Source organism: Bolinopsis microptera, chromosome 7, assembly GCF_026151205.1.
Source record: "Bolinopsis microptera isolate Bmic1 chromosome 7, MBARI_Bmic_1.0, whole genome shotgun sequence".
Taxonomy (NCBI): Eukaryota; Metazoa; Ctenophora; class Tentaculata; order Lobata; family Bolinopsidae; genus Bolinopsis; species Bolinopsis microptera.
Window position 1 is genome coordinate 9758816 of NC_087078.1, and position 17472 is coordinate 9776287.

At 42.0% G+C, this 17472-nt stretch overlaps 3 protein-coding genes across 3 annotated transcripts; 1 reads left to right on the top strand and 2 right to left on the bottom strand.

The window, feature by feature from the left end:
* Nucleotides 1-2456: 2456 nt before the first annotated feature.
* Nucleotides 2457-3182, bottom strand: LOC134818672 (uncharacterized). The gene has a single exon (XM_063828310.1). The coding sequence runs from the start codon at nucleotides 3180-3182 to the stop codon at nucleotides 2457-2459; it is 726 nt and encodes a 241-aa protein (XP_063684380.1).
* A 711-nt stretch (nucleotides 3183-3893) lies between these two features.
* LOC134818673 (uncharacterized) lies at nucleotides 3894-6107 on the top strand. The gene has a single exon (XM_063828312.1). The coding sequence runs from the start codon at nucleotides 3894-3896 to the stop codon at nucleotides 6105-6107; it is 2214 nt and encodes a 737-aa protein (XP_063684382.1).
* Nucleotides 6108-7434: 1327 nt separating this feature from the next.
* Nucleotides 7435-8585, bottom strand: LOC134818674 (uncharacterized). Its single transcript, XM_063828313.1, has one exon. It carries the CDS (start codon nucleotides 8583-8585, stop codon nucleotides 7791-7793), a length of 795 nt encoding a protein of 264 aa, XP_063684383.1. The 3' UTR covers nucleotides 7435-7790.
* Between the last annotated feature and the right edge of the window lie 8887 nt (nucleotides 8586-17472).

Below are 17472 nucleotides of genomic sequence, written 5' to 3' on the forward strand. Positions count from 1 at the left end.
GTAACTGTTGTCAATGTCAGCGCAGCATGATATTTCATGACAAGTATAACTATAAGGATGGAACGATGTAAAAACCTATTTGCAAGTATTTGCTGAATAAACTAATGTAACGAAAGGTTGAAAGATCAATAACATGCTGATGCGTGAATAAACGATCGAGCACTACCTGTATCGTGTTACACTGCCTGTAACATAATACACAATGGCCACGTTTGGATTATTAAAATCATGCTGGATGATACCTTATATCATCCGGCAAGTTTCAAAGAAAATTAACACCATTTCAACGCCTTAATATGAAAATGTACTCTATAAATGTAATGAATATAATGTTGTCTACTTTACTCGAAAAAATTATAACGGGCTTATTCAATAAATTACTGACTGACTTAAGTCGGCTTCTTGGTCCGAGCAGCTACAATTCCTCGCCACACGTCGCGGTCAAGCATAACAGATCTTATCTCTTCAACACAGGATATGCTAGTGTCCTTCTTTAGCATGTCCAGAAACGTAAGGTGGGGCCTCCCCGGTCTCCTGTATCCATGCTGAGGGTCCCAGAACAGAAGTTGGTTTGCCAGAAGGTCGTCATGCCTGGCTACAAGTACATGTCCAGACAGTCTCATTCTTCTGGAATCTGGAGGCTATCATCGCTGATGGCTTAGGGATGTTGCCGTATAAATCACTGTTGTTGATGATTTGTGGCCAACGTATGTTCAAGGCCATCCGGAGCATTCTAGTGTAGCATCCATTGATCCGCTTAGTCATGGATTGGCTTATCGTCCAAGCTTCAGAGCCGTACAGGAGTACGGACTCAACCGTTGCTCGAAAGACACGGATCTTTAAGTCCCTGCGCAATGCGCATTCCAGACTTCCAGGTTGTCTTTAACTGATGACAGGCCCCCCATGCCTTTGCTTTCCTAACTTCAAAGTCCTTCTCCGCACTCATTAATCTGCTTCCAAGGTAGACAAAGTCATCTACTTGCTCTATCTCCTGCCCACTTGCTGCTTTAATGACGGTAGAGTCAGACTCAGAGAGATTGACTCTGATGTACTTCGTCTTACTCTCGTTGAGGTGAAGTCCAACGGAGTTAGCAGCCAGCTCCACACTGAGGAGAAGATCTTGCGCTTGCTCTGCGGTGTCTGTTGTTAGTGCAAGATCGTCAGCAAAGTCGACATATGCCAGGAGTATCTTCATCAATATACCCCAATGAATGCTATCAAAGGCCTTCTTAAAATCGATGAACAAGAGAAGGGCGGTCAGGTTTTTGTCTCTAGCCCCCTCCAAGATCCTCCTTAGACACAGAATGTGGCTGGTGGTACTGCGTCCCTCCCGAAATCCGTTTTGGTTGATGCTCAGGATTTTCTCCATCGCTGGTTTGATTCTGTTAAGGATCATACGATTCAGGGTCTTACTTACAATGGACGTAAGAGCGATTCCTCTGTAGTTATCCACTTTAGTTAGATTTCCTTTCTTTGGCACAGGCACGATGTTGAGTTGCCGCCATTGATCAGGTTTTTTCCATCAACCAGAGCGCTGTTACAGAACTCTAGAATCAGGTCGTCCATGTCAACTCTTTTGAGAATCTCTGGAGCTATGCCATCATCACCATAGGCCTTACCCTCCTTGATATACTTCCTCGCTTCCGCTAACTCCTCCCTGCAAAACAGACCTGTCTCTATATCCTGCTGGGGGTGGATGGTTTGGATAACTATTTCCTGGTCAGGTACAGATGGTGGTTGACCCAGGAGCTTAGTGAAGTGGTCTTTCCAGCTCTTCAATCTCCCCTCTGCACTATCTCCATCAACCAGGCTGCATGGCTTGCTTTTCCTGCCCTTTATGTCATTAATAAGGTCCCAGCTTTCCTTATTCTTGCACCTGTCAGCAGCAACCTCAGCCCGCCTGATCCGAGAAACAAGAGTCTCCTCCTCAACCTCTTTGTAGCTCACTGCAAGTGCATCCTTACACTCCTTAACTACCTCTCTACTCTCCTCTGTAGGATTCTCATGATATGCGTCTTTGGCTTGAAACAGAGTTCTCCTCCTCTCCGATACCCTAGGATCTTGGGAGGGGTTGTTACGTTGTCTTCTTGGGATGGGCTTAAGCAACTTATGATTGGTTGCTTTCACGGCATCCATAAGCTTTCCGTACTGAATCGTGGGATCGTTCTGCTCTCTAGATTCTTCCTCCAGTAGCATAGAGAATCTGTTTTTCACCTCCACAGAATACAAGGCTTGCAACTCCTTATTCTCTTTGAGCAGTCTGTAGTCATATCTTACTACTCTAGAGTCTAGGTGCATTCTGGCACTTTCGCAGGCTGAGTTTGACTGAACTAACTACTAGACGGTGGTCCGACCCAAGAGAGTTAAAAGAATTGGAGACAACAGTGTCCTTGACTGAGTTACGCCACTTCTTCCTTATCAGGATGTAATCAATCTGACTCTTGCTCAGTGTTCCGTCAGAGAGATACGTCATACGTCCATAGTTTACCGGGACGTTTCTGGAATCGGTGGTTTGTTGCCTCAAGGTTTCCCTCCAACAAAGTATCCCTGAGAAGCGATCCGTTTCTGTTGGATACTCGATGCCAGTACCAACCTGAATCCTCCTCATTCAATCTGCTAAGATGGGCGTTAAGATCACCAACAACCATTAGCAGATAATGGACTGGTACCTCTCCTTCTACAGATCTTAGTCCCTCGCGAAAGTCCTCTGCCTCTTCATTTGATGCTGCTTCAGTGGGACTGTTCACCGTTATTACTGTAAGCCGTGGGTTTCCATCAAAGGATATGAGAAAAATTCGCTTCCCAAACGATTTCATGAGACTCACTGCTTTGTAGGCCTGCTTGGTCAGCATAAACCCAACTCCACCAGTAGCAGCTTGTCGGGTGTTTCTCCAAGCAGGTGTGGTCACCAGGTGCACACCCTTCTCAAAACTCTGGATCTTGATCTCCTCCTCATGCACAATCCGGTGCTCCTGCACCCCTAAAACTGCAACTCTACTCTCAAGGAAGAGCGATGCTAACTCTATCCTCTTATACTGTTCCCTAACAGTACGAACGTTCAGTGTCCCGATGAACGTTTTCCTTCTACACGACACAACACTATTACTGCTCTTCTTTTCCGGTTCTGTACTTATCCTGTTTTGGATAAGTACAGAACCGGAAAGCAGCTTGTCGGGTGTCATCAAAGTCACCCACTCCTCTGCTACCTCCCTCCGCAACCTCCTCACCAAAACGAAGACCACACCCCCTACTCACCTCACTCCCAACACCATCTACGAAATTTCCTGCTCACAGTGCCCCTCCAAATACGCCGGACAGACCTACAGACCCTTGGTCCACCGCATGAAAGAACACGAACGATGTTACAGACTCAACAACGCCATCGACGAATCCACAGACAGAATCAAATCAGCCCCTGCACATCATGCCCTGACCACCGGCCACACCATCTCCTGGAACAACATCGAAGTCCTCAAATCCCTCACCTCACGCTCCCAACTTGACCTCACAGAACACGCAGCTATACAAATACGACAACCAGCTATGAACAGAACAGACCGCGCACCCAAATGTAGTTCCCTCTGGGACCCCATTCTTCCTAAAATTGCCAAATCCTTAAAGTCCAGACCATCTGGCATTTCCTTCTCAACCTCAACAGAAGACTAAATTTTTATTGACATTGTACTGTAATTTTCACTTTCCCACCCACACCTCCCCCACCCTCCATCCCTGACACCACTCAATCACATATAAGCATTGTCCACCACATCACATTCAGCTGACGACGATTAACACATGTTTATTGAAAGCTTCTACAAGTTAAATCATCGTATCTCTTATATGTTTTTAACCCAACTCCACTCAGTTTTATTTTGATACGCAACACCACCCCTATGGATCAGACAGCAAACAGTGCAGAATCCACAGAAACACCTAATCAACACACCAACCTTACAACACAAACACCTAATCAACACATCAACCCTACCACCCAACTTTCATTTAATGACTCACTCATATCACTATTTGGACAGCATGCATCCACACTGGCCAAAACCACCTCTCACAGCATAGAACACATGGCCATTAACTCATGTCACATATCATTCCTGAAAGCCTGCCGTGATCACTCACTCATCCCTAAGGGACTCAGACTCACCAACCCACTATCCACCAAACGCTCAACTGAAGTCCTCACTCACGCATCTAACCTCCTCATCACTGAAAGACTCAACCACTATCGCCTCAAATATGCACAACACAAACGCACTTATGAGCACAACCTCAGACACATAGAATCACTCATAACCCCTCAATATTTTCAGAAACTAGGACACCTCAACACCAAAAAATCCTCATACACCCACAGAAAACAACTCCTTACTCACCAAAAGAAGTTCGCGGTACTACTCTCAGAATACGACACCCCGTTCCTCTCACCCTACGACACTCTTAAAACGCTCGACATACCCTCTCCCACATTTCATGGTCCCCTCCTCAAGACCTCACCTACCCCCAAGAAAGACACCACAGCCAAAACAGTGATCAACCTCTCTGGACAGACCCTCTCCACAGCTGAAACTGACGTCCTCTCCCTTGGACTGAAGTTCGTCCCGACACCCACCTCAGATCCTACCCCCGACCTGGCTCCCCTCATACAGAATATCACTAAACAACTAGGAGAAGGCATGGAAGCCTCAGCCACATATCAGGTCACCTCTGTATTATCTAAATTTGACAATAAACGTGACATGACCACCGACAATTTGACTCCACAACAACGTACCGCTCTTAAATCTTTAAAATCTAAGAAATCTGAATTGAAATTTCTTCCTGCTGATAAGGGCAACGCCACTGTTGTACTGACTCACGATCAATACATAACCAAAGTTACCGACCACTTATCCTCAGGTAGTTACACCCTCTTAACGAAAGACCCCACTCAATCCGTTACCACTAAACTACAGAAAGTCCTCAAGAAACTACACACCGACAAGAAGATCACGACCGACCTATACCACAAGATGCGCAACCTACATCCTAGATGGCCTCAACTTTACGGACAACCTAAGATACACAAACCCGGCGCACCTATCCGTCCCGTAGTCAGCTTCTACAACACCCCCCTCCAAGCCCTCCACAAAGTCCTCGCATCTTTCCTCAAACCCCTAGCCCAGAACCCCTTACGCCTCAAAGACTCTTCCGACTTCAAACATCGCTTCGACTCCTCTCTCAATCCCTCCTTCCACTACCACGCCTCCTTAGACGTCCAATCCTTGTACACCTCCTGTGACATGCGCCTAGCCCTCAAAACTGTCATCTCCTCCTTTGAACAGAACCCCTCTCGTCTTCCCTCCAATGTCACCACCACCACCATAGGCTCCCTTATCAACTTTTGCCTTGACAACTCATACCTTGAATTCAACGGCTCCTTCTACTCCCAAGACGAAGGTGGTACAATGGGATCCCCCCTCATTGTTGAACTAGCTGAAATCCGTCTTGCTGAAATCGAGACCTTAGCTTTATCCTCATGTCCTGACCCTCCGAACACTTACTCCCATTTCGTTGACGACGGCCTTGGATCTTTCAGGGACAGAAACCACGCAGAATCCTTCCTTACATTCCTTAACTCCCTTACTGAAGACCTCAACTTTACCCAAGAACATCCCTCTACAGACGGAACTATACCCTTCCTTGACGTTCTCATCCACCCTGACAAATCCACATCAGTCTACAGAAAACCCACCCACACCAACCTCTACACCAAGTACTCCTCCTGCACCACCAACTCATCTAAGAACGCAGTCATCCGATCACTGACCAGAAGAGCCCACAACATCTGCTCACCCCAACACCTTGACGACGAACTCCAGACAGTACGACACGTTTGCCTCCAGAACGTTTCTCTTCCTTTCCATCCCTCCCTATCCAAACCCATCTCCAAGATACTCGGACAACACGACATCAAAGTCACCCACTCCTCTGCTACCTCCCTCCGCAACCTCCTCACCAAAACGAAGACCACACCCCCTACTCACCTCACTCCCAACACCATCTACGAAATTTCCTGCTCACAGTGCCCCTCCAAATACGCCGGACAGACCTGATATTGTACTGTAATTTTCACTTTCCCACCCACACCTCCCCCACCCTCCATCCCTGACACCACTCAATCACATATAAGCATTGTCCACCACATCACATTCAGCTGACGACGATTAACACATGTTTATTGAAAGCTTCTACAAGTTAAATCATCGTATCTCTTATATGTTTTTAACCCAACTCCACTCAGCTGTTTTGTTGTGTTGGGTACGACAGTACATCATCGCCTGGCCCTCCCAGATTGGGTTTTAAGCCAACCAAGTCATAAAACTGCCGACCCTCCACAAGATTCGTGTTAGGGGCTTTAACCCTAGTGCTGTTTAAATTCATCATAGCTGTTTTTCAAATAGCTAAATGACCCCATGGAGTCCCCTCCATGGTGGCAAATGGTCATTTCCCAAAGCCACGCTACCGGAACATTTGGGTTTGAACCGCAGGAACATCAACTTGAGTTGAACTTTTTATCAGACTTTAACCAATCGAATTGTCTGCTCAGGGTAAATGATGTGGTGAGTTCTTCTTCTTCTTCTTCTTCTCCGTCTTCTTCTTCTCCGACACTACCCGAAGGTAGCCACTCCTGTCCCGAGCTAGGGGGGCTAGGGTGTCAGAATAAACTAAACTTTTGCAGGAGCTATAGCCCTCTCCCTGACTGCCCGTTACCCCGGGTATGGGGGGTCATCCTTTCCACCAGAGCGTGGTCCAATCATTTGGGTCGTAGTGGAAAGTCAGAGGATATAATGACCAATACCTCCAGCTGATGCTCCGCACCTCTCTTCTTCAGAGGCTAGGAGTGCGAGAGACAACTGACGTTCCTATCTTGTCTCTCCGGGGGTCAGCTATCTACCCGTCGCCCATCCTGATTCTTGCCTGGAGTTCACCACCATCCATCGTCCAGTATCCAGTCTTCACCACGTGGAGGCATCAGGAGGACTTGTTGCAGAGAGGCTAAGGTCGACTTATTCGATTTCGACTAGGTACTGACAGAGAGGCACTAGCGGGGTACCTCCGATTCACAGCCCTGGCTTTTTAAATAGTGAGAGCACAGAACTGCTAGTCAGCGGTGATCTTTTTAATCACCTACGCATCTACAACCATTGGAAGACTAAAATAAATTATCATTATTAATTATCATTATTAATATCAACAGCCGGGGGAATTGTGAAACAGAAAAAAAACATTTCCTGCCACTTTAGGTTTGTATTGTACTTTGATCTTATTTATTGTTTTTAATCATTTCAATCTGGAGAAAAACAAAGATATCATCATCGAATAATAATAATAATAATTCGGGGCCAGAGGAAAATTATCGACTGCCAAGGTTTGATGCCTAGGCAGTCGAGACCTCTTATAGAGACCCGATATAATAATCCAATACATCTGTACACGTTTTTAAAAAGCGTGCAACCCATTATAAGTATTCAGTAATGTTTCTGAACTCTGGTGAAAATAAAAAAAGTATTCTGGTGATTGTCTCAGGATCATCTCTAAGTAAGTAAAAACTTGGAGAAAAACAAAAACAATTCACCATCGACCAATAATAATAACAATTCAATAATTCAATGCATTTGTACACGTTTTTATAAAGCATGCAACCCATTATACGTATTCAGTAATACTAATGTTTCTTAACTCTGGTGAAACTAGAAAGAATAGTCAAGTGTCTGGTGATTGTCTCACGAGCATCTCTAAGACTTGATTTTCAGGCAGTAATACACATAAGCTAGCAATCCCTCCATAAAAGCTTCCCCCACCAGTGGATATGTAAGAACCTCCATATTAGGATCCCTTTTCTTACATTCCCTCGTCATTATCTTATACCCTGGTATAATGAACTTTGTCGCGTCCTCAAAGTCTACCAGATCCAAACCAGTCTTCTTGAAAAGGTCCAGAACATTGTCTTTTGTTAGAATCGGGTGAGGTCTTTTCAGGTGCCTATTCGCCTCCTTGCAGAGCTCCCATTCAACATTCCTGACAAAGTCCCAGATGAAGATCTTAGTGTCCTTAACACAACAACTGACAAGGTTATCCAAGAATTTCTTAAGGTTGCCGTGCGCGTAGTACATGGCCCCCAGAACCATGATGTGGGTGTAGGTCTGGTCTTTTATCTCAGCTGCTGGTCCGGTCATGTGGGAAATCAGGAACTCTCCTTGGTGGCTGACTCCGTGGGTCTTAGCCAGCTCCTCACACTCCTCGATATACTTCGGGTTGATATCAGTCCCTACAAAGTGACACCCCGTGCGTTTAGCAATTCCCACGGTGTACATTCCTTTCCCACATCCCAAGTCCAGGATCCTGGAGTCTGGTCCTATCCCCTGGTTTGAGATAATATACTCTATCATATCCTCGTTTGCCTTTTTCAAGTCCGGGATGGTATCGACATCTACATCAGGTGATATTCTGCCGTAGTTGTAAAACCCAGGTGCTATATCGTTCCATAGGTCGTTAAACAGCTTGTTGGAGTAGTTTCCATAAACCGACATTATCTTGTCACTACGAAAAGAAATATTTTAGCAGTGATTATAGTAATTGCATGCAGAGCTACGTTGAAATTAAAATAGTTAAGTGGTTATACCGGGTTATACGTATGTAATGAGAAAATTTCGGATTTTTAATGTCTTCGAGCGTTCATTTCAATGTCCGTTCAAAATTATGTCCGTTCATATGATGTCCGGTCAAATAACTTCCAGTTCCGATAAGGTACAAAAATTGGTGCTGTAGAAACTGTGTATAGTAACAGAAAGCTGACAAAATAAAAAGCGAACCACAACGAAATTAAACTAGAAGTAGATAGAATGTAGGAACTGGAATAGGAACCGACTGGATATCCGGCTGAATCCGGATCCTGCCGGATATCGGACTTTAATATCCGGCTCCGGCTCCGGTTTCAAAAATTTTGCCGGATTTTTTGCCGGATATTTCATTTTTTAAATGTATTTTTGAAATCTTGAAATCCTTTTTTTGTTTTTGTCACATTTTAACTCGAATCCCTAAAGTAAAAATCAAAACTTTTTTCACTAAACTTTGAAAAACCAAAAAAATGTTTTTGGCTAATAATGAACAGAGTAGCATGACTGTGCCGCGCCGCGCACACAATCGCTAGATCGGAAAGATGCGTTACTGTGCCGCGCCGAGCTGCGATTAATTGACATCGTCAATTAAGGTCCGACTCATTCTCGATACGTACCTCCCGTATCGAGAGCTCCCGCTCCCGAGCTCGTATTACCAGTGCCTGGGGAGGCCTCGAGTAGTACTGCTTGTAGATCGTTGATTCGATATATTACCCTTGGCTATAATGTCTACTGCTAAACAGAAAACATCATCGGTCTGGTCATACTACTCAAAGGAATGAGGAACCCCGTATGCACGTTGCAAAAAGTGCTCAGTCAACTTGCAGCTTGTTGCTTGCCTATCAGAATTTCAATTATGACTTTTATTTGGTTGAAGATTAAACGAAAATTAGCTAAGCTAAAAATTATTGGAAAATTTATCTTATTGTGTAATTTCACATAATATTGATAATGACAAAAGTCTAAAAATAAGGATATAAATTTAAATTTTCCGACAAGTTCCGCGCCGGCTGCCTTATATTTGACCCTCCAAACACTGGTTTTGGTCCGGCAGAATCCGGCAAACCGGATAGTAAATTGATATTATCAGGTATTGGGCAGTGTTTACATAAGAGGTCGTTCACATTTTAGTTTTACGTTAAATCAATGATGGGGGGTTGGGGGAGTGATCAGGGGGTATTTAAATTATTATGCTGTTCGGCGGTCGCGCGCTACTGCAAGCGAAAGAGCTTTGGTTAGAGCAGCTGTTTGACGGACTGAATGCTATTGCTATAGGAGAATTACCGGTGCGGAATGAAGACTTCTCGCCATTATTCATCATCTAGTTCTACCTTCATCGAAGACTCCTTAGAATTTTTGAGAATGATTTTCGTTTAGTATGTAGTCTCAAAATTCCACTACACACTAGCGTAATTGTAATCATTTAAAATCCCACCCCCTCCCCCCCCCCCCCCCCCCCTCGGCTGATTAGTAGGACTAGGACTATGAGTATGAGCGGATTACCCATGTCACATGTGACCCATTAGCCTCATTTTCACCTTGAATATTTAAAGAATTAGATCCCGATCAATACAAGTATAATCTTTAATTGACAATAACAATTCATCGCAGCTCGGCCGAGCTCGGCGAGGCCTAGTACACAGTATGCAATATAGTACTAGTAGCGCATCTCGCCGTTTTGAATTTGTGGTTTCGAGAAGCATAATTGAGTGCGCGGCGCGGCCCAGTAACGCATTGCGCTACAAATATAATCACTATGGATTATACTTGCAACTTGGATATCATGGACGTAACATAAGAAAGTTCTTTTTGAAAAGTGATGAGGCTATAAATTCGTTAGCCTCAATTAATTGTTCCTCGCATTTCAATCACTCCTAGTCCTACTGAGTCTAGTGAGTGAGCTAGGAGTTCGCCGAACATCTCATTTAAAGCTGCCGTATCGATTTTGTATACGCATAACAAAAATCAAATGCGCAACTAAAACAAAAATGAAATTATTAAATTTTTTCCAAAAAATGAACTTTTATGGGTGTTTCTAATAATGACCAGGGTCAAGGACAAGTTTAACCGTGAAAACAGGTTTTGGAAGGATAGAAATGGTCCAACACAAGAGCAAGCGTGCCAATAGTAAATCACATACCGATACACTTATATATATACCAGTATGTGATGAGAAATAGTTAAAAATGATTAAGTATAAAAACAGGTTAGGCAAGAAATATTTGTTTAACTGAATGCTAAAGCTGCAGCAAGAATCGAATTATGTCTCATTTCATTTGTGAGATAGGGTCAGTGACTTCAACAAATTGTACTTTGAAGTAATTGTGTGGGATATATGACTATGAGTGCTTATAGAATGAAGTGTTTATCTATTTATAAATTATTAAATTTCATATATGGCTCAAAATTGTAATTGTTTAATGAAAAAAACTGACTCGAAAGCTAATCTAAATTAAAAAAATGTATTTTCATGAATATCCCGTTCACCCTGTCCCATTCTTTAGTCGAACTTCGGCACATGTCGAACTAGAGTTCAGGTAACATTATACCCTAGTTCGACAGTCAAAGTTCTCTCTTCGAATTAAAGTATGTCGAGTAGGTGTCGTCTCCCCACAACGCAGCTTTACTCTTAGGATCCGTAACCCTGCTAATCCCGTTATCAGTTATATTTACTGGAAATTCAAAAACATTCGATCTAATTTCGCGTTCGATCTAATTTCTGCGTTCGATCTAATAGTAATTACATCTTGGTGATTTCTTAAATTAAAAAATGTTTAAAAGCCTGTTTCCCACATATAAACATAGTTCAAGTTTAAGTTCCTAGTTCCTACGAACAATCACAAATTCAGATATTTTTAAATATTCAATCTAGTTATACCGGAAATAGAATATCTGCTGTACGTGTAGTACTGCAGATTTAAAATTAATATCTAATCGACGTCTGGGAAGTGTTAAAGTCAGCCGGCGTGCTTTATGGGTTTCCAAACTTTTTGAGAGTGAGACCATCTGAACATACTATATCGCGAAAAACATGACGACTTGTCTGGATTGTTGGTATGGCGTTCTTGGAGCGATCTGACCACTATAATTATATATTTATATGTCAACAAGTAATTAACATGCAAACTTGAAGCACCGTGGGAAATAAGAGTAGCAAGATTTAGGAACCATGAATTGAAACAGATTATGCACAACTAAAAACCACCAAAAGCAAAAAAGTAGTTATTACCTTTGTTTTGAAAAGAGTTCATAACAGCTTTCTCAAAACTGCAACAAAGTATCAATCACCGTGACGATTATTTGGCAATGTGATCGATGGATGGAATTTAATTGACTTAGAAATAGACTAGATCTAAATTAGAGTTCACATCACACATGGCAACTCTGTATAATTACATCATTATTCACGAAGTCAACACGATCTCTAAGATTTGTCTGCTCAATTCGTGGATCCCATAAGGGACGGGAACCCTTTAAGGACTACCGGTGGACCATGAATTTCTGCATTTTAGTGTTTCGTTAGGACTAACTAGTAACTATACTAGGGAAATGCTGAACTAAAACATATCTTATCGGACGTTATTTGACCGGACATTGCGTGAACAGAAATAATAAAATGAACACTCGAAGGCATTCGGTAAATATAATTCATTAAACTATACCTTGTCGGACCTTGTTTAAAGTTAAACGGACATCAAATGAACGCTAGGGGCAGGGCATCCAGCGTTCAATTAATGTCCGTTCAAATAATCACTTAAATCACTAAAAATTGCTGTTACAAATACAAATATTATTTTTATAATCATCACAATATTTTTTGTATATATAGTCCTAAAAATAAATACAAAATTAAATTTGGACGAATGATTTAGTGGGAGTGACACAATTGCAGCGGTGCCAGTCCAAAAATAATACTTAATCACATTCAAAATATGTGTCTCGCTTTTTATAACCAGTCAACATACATATACAGGGTGGGCCAAAAGTCAGTGTGCAAACGTTTGGTCTTATACCTCCGCCGTGTTTTATATTTGAGAGCTGTTGCTTTGCAGATGGCATACTGTACCTTCTTGTTCGAGGATTCCGTCACCAAAATTTGAAAATTCGAATATTTTAGACCACGCCCATCCAATATTAAAACGCCTATATTGTTTTCTCTAAACTTGTTGGACGCCTAATTGGACGGCAAAACGGATTAGAAATCAAGCATTTTGTGTATGAGTATCTCGTTAACAAAATTGACTGGGTGATTATCAATTATGTGACACCGTGACACGACACCTTAATTGGACAGCTCCTAAACGATTCCCGTATTGTTTAGCGGGGTTTAGGGCCTGTCATGATATCATGGATCGCTTAGGTTCCACCAGGATCTGATAGTCCTCATAATTCTGCGGCCTCTATGTATCGTTATCTCGCACAACTCCGTAGTCCGTAAGACCCTTGTAAGTTTGGCATGTGAAAATTTGCAGCCTTCCAGACATTTATTGGGTTAACGAGGTGTCGTACGTCACCTCAAGATCGGGTGACAGGGGGCTGACCAGGCAAGAACCCAATTGATTGGATCTGAGGTCACGTGATTATGAGCCTGAGGGCACGTGACTGTGACGTCACCAGAGCTTGTTCTCCGTTTCCCGCTAATTGGACCAGGTGAGCTTGCATGCTTGTGAAATGTGAATGTGGGTTTAAGTACAGCTGTACTGCAGTTTATATCTACCTTACAAGACATTTTTGTGGCGGACCAATTTGCGACGACCGAAATTTTGGCGGTCCGAAAATATGGCGAAATTGAACAAAAACCGTCACATTTCGGACGTCACAGAAAATAAGGGTATTTTTCATCATTTTGTTTTCTGACACAAAGGAAATTCAAAATTTTCTAAAAATCGGTAAAATCATGTTGAAACAAAATGAAACTTATAAATCGATTTCTTCATCTTCCTCTAAGGGGTCCGGCTCGACTCTTTCAGTTTCACTTATTGAGTTTGGTATTAAATTGTTTATCTTCACTTAGTCTCTTATAAGACGTTTATGTTAGCACATAAATATAATTTATTGTAAACAGTAAATTTAAAACGTATTACTTGACATTAAATTCATCATGGAATATTGTGTTTATTTGTCCCACCATCATATCACTAACTTTTCAAGAACAAAATGAATCGATGAAGCCACAATTATTGGAATAAGCTAAAAATAATGCGACGGATTCTATTACGACGACCGAAATTTTGGCGGTCCGAAAATATGGCGAAATTTCGGGAAAACCGTCGCATTTCGTACGTTATGAAAAAGTCTTGTAAGGTAATTACTCCCTATTATAGTGTATGTACTAAGAGCATCAACTTGCGGGTGAACATTTTATGTCTCAAAACCCAACATATTATACATCATTGGAAAGGTCTCATTGAGTAGAGTCGTTTGGTACCAAGTTTTGGGCAAATGGCTGTTCCTAGCGAAAGTTATAGCCCGTCAAAGTTCCAAAAATGACCATTTAAAAAATGGGGCGGGGCATCGTGTTCTTAAAGTTTTTGACGAATTTTTTTTACAGCATATTGTTTATCACATTTTTTTACACAAGATTTGCTGTATGCCGTAATTTTTAATCCATTATTACAGTCACAATCAATTTATTTTGTCATCAGAGTTTGAATTACGTAAAGAGACAATCTGTATTCCGCATGGTTCCCGGCGCGCTAGTTTGTCTACAAATTATTAGTTCGCGCGTTACAATATCAGATTTACCCAGTAACGCACATGTTCGCACGTTAGTCAGTGTAATAGGTAAGCTCCTCCCTAGCATCAGCTGTAGGAGTAACAGCAGTACAGATGTCAAACTGAAGGTTAAGTTACATGTCTAATGGAAGAGAGTATTTCTCTGTTATTTTTGTGTTTTCAAAACAAAAATAAACGGAGCATTTGATCGAAATTTATTTCAATTAAAATATAGATTAACAGTCATTTAGTCAAGCTAAAAAATCAGACTCTAAATCGAATCGAGAGATCCTTATACAGTTTAAAATTTAAAATTGAAAATGTCTATTTTACTAGCAGTCAATATAATATTTGTTTCACACAACAAGACTTGCTGAATAGCATAGTTGCAGTCAGAGGATCCATGACGGAAGCTCGCTGAGTGTCTCCGTATAACTTCAAACTCATATAATGAGTTGTACTGGTCTCGTGCTCAGCAGCCCTCCTTCTATACAATGGATCCTGGATGGAAAGTAAATGAGAAACTATTGAATCGTTCATTAAATTGCTGGTCAGAACAAACGGATGTATTTTAGGTGATACTGTTTATGGAAAGTTTTGCGGTCGTGTTGCAAATAAGATTTGAACATCATTTGTTATGTTTCATATCATCTACTCCTTACAGGAGTGATGGAAGCATATTACAACATTACAATATTATTCAAATGTAACTTACCATTTTTAGAACATCAGGTCTTTTCCGATGATTGTAATAGATTGAGTTTGATATACTCAAAATATCAAAAGACTCCACGTCAGACACCCCGTAACACAAGTAGCTGACCGTCTTTCGAAGATCTACTGGAGCAGAAACTTGTTCAATGATGTCCTCGGAAAACGATCCAGCGAATCTACCGCCTGATGTGCAGTTAACAATCGAGTTCCGCACAAGTTGGAGGTCGACATGAATAGAGTTACTGCCCTGCTCCTTCTCAAAGGCTTGCTTCATGATACCATGAAGGTTTTGTTTTGAACAGATCATGACATAACGCCACGACCCATCATGTTCAATTACAATTTCTGTTCCTATATGCGTCTTCACGGAAGACAAAAATGATATTTCATTGTGAAAAAGTTCTTCGTCCTTGTATCTATCTGATAGAGTTGATGATACAAGTTCATTAAACAAACTAAAGAGCTGAGTGCGGGAATAAATTCCTCCTTTTTCTATCTTAGCAAGCAATGCTCTCATCAGCCTCACTCGTCGTAAGTGACATGGACGTTTTGGAGTGCTTGGAAGGTCCTCATCTTCGATAAGCCGTTTCCCTGGTGTCCATTGGCTGGCTTCACTTGAGGGGGTATTGGCCGAGTCACTTTCTTCTACTTCATCTTCTGTAGCAACAATTGGATTGCCTACTGCTGCTAAATCATTGCTGTTTTCTAGGGTATCCTGAAGGGCTTGGACTTGCTGGATAACTTCTTCCTCGTTTAATTGAGAAGCTGCCGCTATGGGGGCATAAGCGGTAGCTGTCTCGTTTTTCTTCTGGTAACGTTTTTTGCATGCTTGGTGAAAGGATGCTTTGATTTCGTTCAAAAAGTTGGCTATCGACTCGTGGTCGTCACGTAAACCGCTCCATCCTATCTCATCAAGGTCTATGTCACTCCCGTGGTTCACGTGATGAGATAGGAGGTTCTTTGCTATTGTAGAATTACCAGCATCATTTCCGACAATAAGCGGTTTACGTCCTGTCGTCTTACAAATTGGACATATCTTTCGAATCCTAATGTCCATCAAAAATGCTGAAAAGTAGGTCTTAAAAGGATGTGAAAATTCACGAAAGAAAAAATCATGTGGTCATTATATTACAACATAATCATCATTGATCAATTAACATTGATTTGCTTATACTCGTGTTTGTCAAAATTTTAGAAACTTCACTATCTTATGTTACTATAGGTCATGAAATCAAGAATATGCTCTAAAACGATGGCGCCAAACCTATGTAAAACAAAAATGACGAAATTATCAAGCAATTTGTTTATCTCGTTGAGATGATTCTAACCATTGTAATGACCAAGATGACCACTTATTTCCCATCAAAAGACCGAAGCTGAGATATCTTGTATGAAGTGTGTCAATCGATGCTCGTGAGAGTGTAAAAATGGGGTCTGAACTGAAAACACAACAACCCGAAGTCTGAAGACTCTAAAACCATGATCATTTAAAATTAAATACACAAGACGAAAATTTAGCTCTTATCAGAAGCAGAGATATCTTAAAACAAGTGAGATAAAGGGTGTGGTCATACATATAACTTTAGTCTAAGGGTCACGAAATCCTCTCCGAACCTCAGCGTGGTGTGGCCTGGTTGGCAGTAACGGGTGGTGTGCTCTCTTGTTGAGTACAAAGGTTGGGACTTGCCAACTCAAAGTTACCATAGGAACCAGGAAGTCGACACTAACAGCTACCAAGCATCAGGAAATTTCTCTTTCAGATATCAGGATACCAGATAGTACACGCACGAATGACGACACGTTAGACAAAGATACCTAGCTCTAAGAGCTATTAAATCACCAAGAAATTCTCCTTCGGCTTTTAGGTCCCAACGAAGTCACCCACCACAGAGCTACGGATTCCAATTCGCTCATTCTGACTACAAAGACACACTGATAATTAGTAGTCTTTGCACTCCCTCAAGTAACCACTTTTCAGGTCTTTTTCAGTTAAGACAGGTAATGCATAAGGGCTGACACACGCTAGACACAGGCTCGTGATAAGACAGAGTTAGGGATTTCAAATCTCTCACTCTGACTATGAGGAGTGAGGACACACTGATAGCGAGAATCCTTAGCACTTCTCCCTCCAGTAACCATATTCCAGGTCATCTCAGCTAGACAGCTAAGGGCTCATCTTGAGGCCATCACATTTAACCTAGGATTAGGGGACCGGGTTAGCTTTGCCACACTCTTCATTGAAGTGTGACAAAACGCTCTACAATCATCTAATAGCAGCAGAGTTCGACTGACACCATTACTGGTTCTAATCAGTTTATACAGCAGAAGTTCTTAATGTTCGAAAACAGTTCATCTTGGACATCCTCCAGAG